The sequence below is a fragment of the Python bivittatus genome, unplaced genomic scaffold, assembly GCF_059951505.1.
Source record: "Python bivittatus isolate LINGU-HERP-01145 unplaced genomic scaffold, Pbiv_v1 ctg000850_np1212, whole genome shotgun sequence".
NCBI lineage: Eukaryota > Metazoa > Chordata > Lepidosauria > Squamata > Pythonidae > Python > Python bivittatus.
The window spans coordinates 14,243,983-14,253,692 of NW_028277112.1; the positions used below are offsets into that span (position 1 = coordinate 14,243,983).

The 9,710-nt window shown below is 41.4% G+C and overlaps 1 protein-coding gene across 1 annotated transcript; it reads right to left on the reverse strand.

Annotated features, from left to right (window-relative positions):
- Nucleotides 1-957: 957 nt before the first annotated feature.
- Nucleotides 958-5,254, reverse strand: GPR150 (G protein-coupled receptor 150). Its single transcript, XM_088130153.1, has one exon. The coding sequence runs from the start codon at nt 3,725-3,727 to the stop codon at nt 2,387-2,389; it is 1,341 nt and encodes a 446-aa protein (XP_087986279.1). The 5' UTR covers nt 3,728-5,254; the 3' UTR covers nt 958-2,386.
- Between the last annotated feature and the right edge of the window lie 4,456 nt (nt 5,255-9,710).

Below are 9,710 nucleotides of genomic sequence, written 5' to 3' on the forward strand. Positions count from 1 at the left end.
TCATGATATTGGGGCTAATAATTGTTTGAACCTAGTGCAACAAAATCATTAGTCAAGTCAGTCCTGCCTTCAAAAAGAAAGGAAGGCAGGTAGGACAGGTTGCCAGCCAACCAGCTACTCCAAAAAATGTCATTGCTCCTATTGTGAGAAAAATAAATAAATCTAGATGTTCCTGTGCTCCCGTCATTCCTTCTCTGCTTCCCAAAATCTTATTAGATGTTATAAAATCTGTAATTTTGCCTCTGAAAGGACCGATTGGATTAGTAGTTGACATTTGTTTCAACATTAATAAACAAGTTGGACTTTGTCCTGATCAGTACTTGTTATCACTGATTAATTTTAATCATCCTTAGTCACCTATCACTTGTAGGTGCATCTTTCCAGTACAAATATGCTTCCATATCCTGGATTTGATTTTATAAAATTTATTCTGTTTTTCTAGTGTTTACCCACCATTCCACCCATCCTAATGCCATTTGATATAGCACAGTTAAAACAGAAAGGACAGAGGATAAGTTTGGTTGGTACTGCACAAACGTTTGTTGCACTGTGCCTTTTTATTGTGGAAATCTTTGGGGGTGTCTGTGAATATAAATAGAAGATTAAAATGCTATATTATAAATAGTTCAGAAACAAATTGTTAAAAAAAAATTACTGACCAGGATAAACTCCTTCTGATACTGCTAGTAGTCATGCAGATGATTGTAAGTCTATTAAACTAAACAAAACAAACAGAAAGTTTGCTTAAATCTTGGAGCCTTCCTTCAACATTAGCTTTCAAAAGTAAAAGTATTCTGTGTTATATCTGCAGTTGACAAAGTTGGTTGCTTATATACAAGACATTTCTTTACAGCTAAAGAAATACTACTAATATTCAGTTGTAAGGCAGATGGATTTCTATAAAACATTGTTGAAAGCCTTCAATTTCTGCAAGGTTTATTTTGTATCTGTTGATTTTTGCCATTCTCTATGTACATGCATGTATCAATAATACAGCCTTCATTGGAATTCATAATATAAATCTAAGTAAACCTCTTTATAATGAACAGAAAGGACTCTTATTATAAACCGTGTATCTCATTTTATATTGGTTCATTTATTTGCAATTATTATATGGAGTATGACAAAATGACAGAAGGGATTAATAATACAATCTCTTTGCATAGCAACAAAAGTAGCCTTCCTTGTTTCTCCAGCTCTGTCTGGTAAAGTAAAAAAATAAAACTGTATTTAGGGATATGCAGAATTGATGGTCTGTGCCTAGATCGAAGCACATGCATTTCGTCTGGACATGAACTGGACTACTGTGTGTTTGGTTTGAGCACAGACCCAGAACACCCTTTGGGGCAGAAATATTCTGGGGTGGGAGACAGCAGGGAAAATGCAAGTCTATTGGAAAGAGCAGCAACTAAATGGAGATAAGGGAATGGAAAGATTCAGGGAGGGTCAGGGGGGCTGGCTGACAGAAGTACAGCAGCAGAGATCAAGGCATTGGGGAGATTGGTGAATAGGCTGGCCCACAAACTGTGTAGGGAAAGGGAGACAGGGCCAAGGTGCAGCAACCTTGTCCTCCTCACTAGGAAAGTGCTTGGACAAAATGCCAAACCACCATAATGTTCCAGGTTTCTGTCTAGCTGCAAGAGGACCTACCCAGAATGGTCCAGCTGAACTTTCAAGTAACAGTATTTGTTCTGTGCACAAAACAACCAAAAACAGTTTCTGGTTCATGTACATCTCTAAATGTAACAATCAAATTACAAGACAAAATGTCCGAACATGGTGAAAGCAATGGATTAAACAGTTTACATTGACTGATGTGCTATATCCCCTTGTGTACAAATAGAAAATTCTGTTGTGAGATTCTGTTCTGTCCAACAGATTTTGGATACAAATTACTGAAAGTGTGAACAGTCCCATTTGCTTTGAACACTGATAATATAGTAAAATGAATAGAACCTCAGAAGGCTGAAGACACGTAGTTGAGATATTCTGATATTCCATATGAGTGTTTACAGTAAGAGCCAGCTTTAAAACAGTAAAAACAGAATTCATTTACAATGGGAATGTAGTTTTATATGGGCTTAAATTGAGCAAGATGTGCCGAGATTCAGCTGCTGGACACAATTCCTACACTGGATCAAGTTCTGGAAGTGGGCTCTTAAGCAAGTGCAGAGTGCTTTTTCCCTTCTCAGTCTTTCAGTGTAAAGCCTTTGAAGATGAGAGAGTATGACCTGCAGGCAGGCAAGTGCCCTGGCATCTCTTATTTTACTCTAGTCAATGGAGCAGATAATGTCAAAAACCCAAACAGACTTAACACCATCCTAATCGTCGAAAGGTCTCTTCTCTTTCCTTCATCGTACGCAGCATTCAAACGCGGCCCTTGGCGTTAGAAGCCGCTCTCACAAACTGCCCGGGTCTCCTCCTTCTCTTGGGGGATTGCTGTTGCGATGGCAGGCGTCTTAGTTTGGCAGGGGCAGAGCCAAAGTTCCGCACGATCCGCGACCGCCTGGGGCGACAGACGCTGTCGGTGGGGAGCCCGCCGTCTGGGCTGTCCATCAGGGCACCGGCAGAGGCTGCGCTGGAGGCGCTGCGCCCAGGGCCGGTAGCTATGGAATAAGAGGCAGACGTAGGGATTAAGGGCGCTGTTGGTGGCCGCCATCATGCTGCTCAGGGTCGTCCGGGCTTCGTGGGCAGTGCCCTCGGGAGAGGCAAAGGCTACGCCCATTTCCAAAATAAAACGCGGGAAACCACAGAGTGCAAACAGCGCGGCGAGCGCCAGAGTCAGCTGCAGCGCCCTGGCTCGTGCGCGGGGCAGACTTCGGGGGGCAGACGGCGAGCGGGAAGCGCACTTGGCGATTGGCAAAAGCCGCAGGAGAAGGGGCGGGGTGGGGCCGGGGACGCCAGGCAGCTCAACGCGACAACGGCGAGCGCTGCCGCCGGCCCCCCCCTCTGGCGGCCCCTCCTCCTTGGCTTGGGAAGCGCTGAGGGCCGCGAGGATGCGGCTGCAGGTCCCGCCCAAGAGGCAGGCCGGAGCTACGAAGCCCGTGATGGCCTCGTACCCGGCGTAGACCTGTCGGTGCCATCGGGGCAGCTGCGGGAAGATGCTGAGGCAGCGGCCTCCGGGCTGCGACGGGGCCACTCTGTAAACGAAGAGTTGAGGCAGGGCGAGCAGCAGCGCCAAGAGCCAGCCCAGCGCGGCCAGAGTGCTCCGGGCTAGCCTAAAAGGCGGTGGCGATTCCCGCGGGGGCGGAGGGCCCTTCGCCAAGTGGTGTCGCTCGAGCGCGATAAGAACAAGCATGTGCGACGGCGCCAACAGCCCAGAGCCTTGCAGGAACCGGAGCAAGCGGCAGGTGGCGTCTCCGGCGGGCCACCCCGCGCCTCCGGGCTCTGCAGTATCGTCGTCCTCTGCTGGAGGCAGCTGGGAGAGCAGCGCCAGCCCGCATCCGTAGAGATCGGCGATGGCCAAGTGCGCCAAAAGGAAATCCATCTTCCGCCGCCTCCTGAACCGACCTCCGCAGCAGCACCCTCCGCAGCGGAGCCTGTACAACAGCAGGCAGTTGCCCACCAGCGCCAGCAGCATGATTGCTCCCGCCCCGATGGTCCGCGCAGGCTGTCCGGGAAAAGCCGAGCGGGAGGGGAAAGAGAGGTTCAAGTTCCAGGCGGGATGCTGAGGGCTGGACAAGTTGAGTCCGAGAGCTTGGCTGTCTGGCTTGAGCGCATCATCCATGGCTCCCTCTGGCCGCCAGACTGGGAACAAACTTTATTCTTAGAAAGAAGCCGTGAGGATTGTGTGTGGACGGACGTGCCTCGGCAGCATATATAGGGGCTCTGCCTGTCACCTGGCACTCACCGTGGGTGGGCACTCCAGAATAGAGCCTTCGCGCCTGTGCTCTGCCCACCCCTCAGCCATCTTCCCCTTCCTCCAGTTCAGCGATAGTAGCAGCCTCTCACGCCTACCTGAGCTGAGCAAGGTTTCTCCGCACACTCTGTAAAGCTGTCTTCCACATCTGAATGAAATCATCCCACCCCCCACCCTACCCCGCCCCGCTTTCCTTTACAGACACCACGATGCTTGTTTGCTTGCTCGGTAGAATCCTGTATCTGGCAAAAATATGGCCGTGTATCTGAAACCTGTTGAAGAGGGATTTTTTTTTTTTTTTACAAAAATTAGTGGTTTGAAATCTTGATGTATTAAAATCCGTTGAAGCTTTGCAACTGCCTTCACTAGAAACAGGATTGCATATGTTTTCGTAAGCTTATCAGAGGTAAAAAGTACCAATTGATCCAAAAAAACCTAGCTGGCTAGGCTACAATTTGATTCTGAAAATTAGCAAGTGAAGTTTTTTCATAGCAGACACACACAGACACTGATGAGGTCCTAAGCCTTGAATGACAATGTTGCAATCCTATCCTGTTACCTGGAAGTAAGTTGAACTTAATGGGATTTACTTCTGAACAGCCATATATAAGATTAAGCTGCTAATGTAACTTGAGCTTTATAATTTCAAAGTGAAATCTATTGACACAATTCAAAATGTTGGCTAAAGTAGCATAATTCTTTGTTCATTGTTGGTTTTAACCTATACAGCCCTACTTGGCTTGAATGCAGGGTGTCTGTCAGGCTTCTTTAGACCGGCTAGGCAAGAAATTGGCACAAAATTTCTAAGGACATGAAAGCTCAGATAAATAGGTTTATGAAGCTATTACAAAAGAATTTCAGTGACTGATGTGTATCAAATGCAAATCCAATTTATAGAAAAGCCAAGGTTCAGATTCTTGTGTTTCTCCTGTCGTATGGTATAAGAAGCTTGAAGCCACTCTTGGGTAGGTAGGACAGTTTCTACCTAACTTGTTTTGGTAACAAGACTAATGTGGTTTCAGGTTGTTTTTGGAGGGAGGAGGGTAACCTTCTAAGAATTGGGTCTCATATATTTGTGATTCCATCCTCCTGATAAAATTGACTCTTCCTGAGAGGAAGTTTATGATTCTTCTTTTCTGAGGGGTTGAGAGAGTTGCCCAATGTCATGGCCTCATTCCTTTGCAATAGTCTTCCCTGAAAGGTCCGAACACTACCAATCCTTTTGGCTTTTAGAAAGCATGCATTTTATTTCATAGGACCCTCGGTGGCTGATAGTTCATAAAATTTTGACACCATTTTATGATTATTTATTGCTTTAAGAGTTAGGGTTTTGGTTGCACTTTGTGTTTTTGATTTTATGTTTATATATTGCCCAGAGACACTTGGAATATGATGATAGAGAAATATTTTTATTAAATAAATAAATAAATAAATAGCTTCTATGCATTCCCAGTATTTTGGACTACTTCTCCAGCTTCTGTCTCACTTTTGTCTGTTCTACCAGCATAGTAGAAAGAGGAAAACTCAGGCACACTAAAACTCTAAAGCCTTTTCATGAAGCAATAAATATGTCAGGCTTCAAATGTGCCACATTTTTCATGTTTCCTCATGAAACTCATTTTGTGTGTTTAAACATTGCTGTTATTTTGTTGACTTTTAAAAGAAGTCTAAAGAACAATGATTTTTAAAGGAAATTCATTGGCTTCTGGTGATAGACAAACACAGCAATTTTGATATGACTTTGGGCACGTTTTGTAGCAATATTGACTCTGGATGTTGTTGGTCTACCACATTACAGTACTACTATCTCCATTGACCATTTGTGCGTCTGGAAATAATCCTCACCAGCAATCGGAAGAGGGAAGACAAAGGAAGGTTGCTGCTGCTTCTTGCTCTTGTTAAGGTTTTCAGGAGGAGGTTGAAAGAAAGAAACAGTAAGGATGAGGGGTCTAGGCTCAATATTGGGCCTTTAACTGGGGTACAGGCCTCAGTGGATGGTTGTGATGCCAATCTGGAATCAGAAAGGTGAACACTGAGTAGATCACAAGCATAAAATGGCAATTTGGCTGTCAGAGCATTCTACTTAATAAAAATGGCATTAGGATTAAAGAATTATATGGCACTTTTATGTCAGTAGTGACCATCCTTCTATCCCAATTGATTAGAAAAACCTGTTTGCAAGTTTAATTCCACTCATAATAATCCTATCGTCTTTGTAGTTTGAAATGAAAGTTGTATCCTGTTAAGAGGCATGTGTCATGCTCTGATTTATAATATTGTTCTGTATTTTCATGGCAAAAGATCGGCAGCAGCTTTCTCTAACCAAACACTATTTGAATCTATCTGAAAAGCTGGAATAGAACCACAGTAAAATTTTCTAGATGTCCAGAATATCATTGTTATCTGCCAGACCACATTCTCCCATTGGAATTGGCTGGCCAGTTCAATCCAACCAGGAGAATCTAATAGCAATATACTATCCTACTTCAGAGAGTTGAAGGGGCCAAGGTTCAGTAGTGCTGCTTTTCAGTTCCTGCACTAGTCCTTTGGAATGACCTCCCAGTGGACCTGCAGTTGGCTCCCACCTTGACTGCCTTCCAGAAGCTGTTCAAAAATAGCTCTCCTGGAGGGCATTTGGGCCATATGGCTTGGTTATTGTTCAGTTTAGTTAATTTAATTTTAGTCTATGTTTTCATTAGTTTGTGTGCCTCTTACTTTTACCCATTTGGTTTATTATATTTTGTTTCTTGTGTCTCTTTTTTGTAACCACCAAGAGTTTTTAATAAATAAACAAACAAACAAACAAACAAACAAGTGCCACAGAAAGAAGGAAGGTCAGCTGCAGAGTAATACTGCAATATTAATTCACTTGTATATTCATCTCAAGCCATAAATTTCCTATACTTCTAACATTATTTCCACCTGAGCAAACTTACCGATAAGTATACCTTCACTGAATGAAAGACAAAATAAGCAGAAAACATTTTAAAAATGACCCCAGGGTTTATTATATTAAGTAATATAATCTAAGAATCAAGAAATAAATTTAGAAGTTTTAGAACGTTTTGTTGTTTAAATGAAATATTCCTTGGATTTAGGGCAATTTAGCTTATCTGTTATATGACTTGTGGGGGTAGGGGACAAAAGAAATGAATATAGGCACAAAGCACTGATTAAGCATTCAATCTTTCAAGCACTGGGTTGGATCCAAACTTAAAAATGAAATCAAATAGGACTTGCTATATAAATTAACTATTTTAAATGAAATTCTATTTAGCAGCTGTACTTTGAATAAATCTAGATCCAGACCTAAAGAGACGTAGTTATAATAAATTAACTTGAAAATTATATTGTGACACCAACATCTTCAAACATCATTATTCTGCAGTAATTCTAATGTATTTACTACTGTTTCCTAATCGAATGCCCTTCTTAGTTTTAGGTTGAGAATTATGTGAAATGCACTCCCAATACCTTTGGGACAGATTTGATGAAAACTACTAAATTTGATGAAATTATTTTAATCTAGTTATAGCCATACTTTGAGAGGTACGATAAGCCTTCCCAATATCCAGCTCCAAGCCAGTTCAAGTTGTCTGCAGATAGATTTTTTTTTATCCCTCTCTGTAATATGAATAACTGAGCTGCTAACAGGACTCTGGATAACCATGGAACCTCTACAAGTGTGCATTAAGGACGGAAAAACATTTTGGAATGGGAATCTCAAGTTGTTGTTGTTCAGTCATTAAGTTGTGTCTGACTCTTCATGACCCCATGACCCACATCACGCCAGGCCTTCCTGTCCTTCACTCCCTCCCTGAGTTTGCTCAGTTTCATGCTCATTGCTTCAGTGATGCTATCTAACCATCTCATCCTCTGCTGTCCTCTTCTCCTTTTGCCTTCAATCTTTCCCAGCATCAGGGTCTTTTCCAAGGAGTCCTCTCTTCGCATTAGGTGACCAAAGTATCTGAGCTTGAGCTTCATTATCAATCCTTCCAATGAGCAATCAGGGTTGATTTCCTTTAAGATTGACTGGTTTGATCTCCTAGCAGTCCAGGGGACTCTTAAGAGTCTTCTCCAGCACTACAGTTCAAAGGCATCAATTATTCGGCGCTCAGCCTTCTTTATGGTCCAGCTCTCACAGCCATACATTACTACTGGAAAAACCATAGCTTTGACTATGCGGATCTTTGTTGGCAAGGTGATGTCAGAATCTCAAGGCATACCATCAAATATTAGACTTTGAAAGGAAATGCAGGCTGCCTACCTATAACCCAAATAAACAGAATATGCACTTAATAGGTCTGCCATAACATACTGGAGTGATTCCTCTCCCCCCATCCCTCCCCATTAATTAGAAACATTGGAATTTTGAAGATAAGAACTGTACAAGGCACAATTTTTAGAAAGGAGCAGGGAGAATAGAATAAAAGAAACCATGGATAGTTTGTAACAAGGATTGTTAGTAGTGTTGTTCCTTATTTATTTTTCAACTTGTATATACCAATATAACACATCTGTTTGATAGTTAAGGAATGACAGAAGAAGAAACACTTAAAAGCCTTGAGAAGGTTTAATATAATAAAAAATAATAAAGGTGAATTCACAATAAATAAAAATAGAAAAGCACAATAAGCAACTTATACCTGCATGCCAAAGTTTAGGAAAGCATTGTCAAATTGTATGTTTCAATTAATCCCCAGGTAATCAGAAGCTGATACAACATCTGCATGGTACAAAATTAATTTTTTCTTCCTGTAAATTTGAATGCAACTTAAGATTTATGTCCAATTGTTTACTTATCCAAAATAAGAAAGCAGTGAATATAGCAGGTAAAGAAGTTTGAAACCTTTTAAGTTACTAGCAGCAAATTTAAAAATCTCCGTTCATTTCCCAACAATTTCCCAGGCTTACACTTCACCTTTTGGTTGCCTATTAATACTATGTTTGGCCCCTTCCACTACAATAAAAAATACAGAATTTCAACTTATTGAACATTTGTTGATTTAAAAGAAGTATAAGATAAAATGAATAGGCTTGAGTGTTTTGCAAAATATGGAGTAGAAGGTTGGCTGCTGAATGTGGTAAGAGCAATATATGATGGAAGAAAGCATATGTGAGGAATAAATGGGATGCTTAGCAAATAATGGTTCAACACTGAATGGATATGTAATGTCCCTTTATTTAATATACTTATGGATATAATGCATAACAAAAACTTAGTGACTTCAGAGGTGAGTTTGTGGGGGCATGAATGTGATTATTGTTGGCTAACAATCCAAATGATTCATTAAATAGATTGTATGATGCAAAAACAAGAATGAAGCCGAAAACTGAAACATTAAAGATCAAAGTAGCTGTGTTTGACAGGATAAAATCGAGGGATAAATTGCAGGTTACATATCAGTGATAAAAACTAGAGCAAGTTGTGTACTTTGATAGAATTAAAGAATGGGGAAATTGATTAAGATGTGCAAATGCTGGTAGAAAAGTAGCATTATATAGCTGTTGCAAGGAATGAATGAAGTACTATTTTCTGTTAAACCATCGGTCCACTTTGCTATATGGATGTGAGAGTTAAGTTTGTCAACAGAAACAGAGAAATAAATTGAATGGAATAGGATACTTAACTATGTGTGGCAAAACCAGAAGAAATAGGGCCAAGAACAAATGAGTGATTAATGAATGTGACCGAATGCAAAAGTGAGTGACTGATTCAAAAGAAGTACTTAGAGGCAGTTTGAGCATACAGAAAGAATTATTGAAGAATGAATTGCAAAACGCATACAAAAAGTGAATAGGTGGGAAAAAGGGAGAAAGACCGAAAGTTGTAATAGGATGGAGTTGGATG

Bases quoted from the DNA above. Each gene is read 5' to 3' on its own strand.
- GPR150 (XM_088130153.1), bottom strand. From the start codon at position 3,727: ATGGATGATGCGCTCAAGCCAGACAGCCAAGCTCTCGGACTCAACTTG.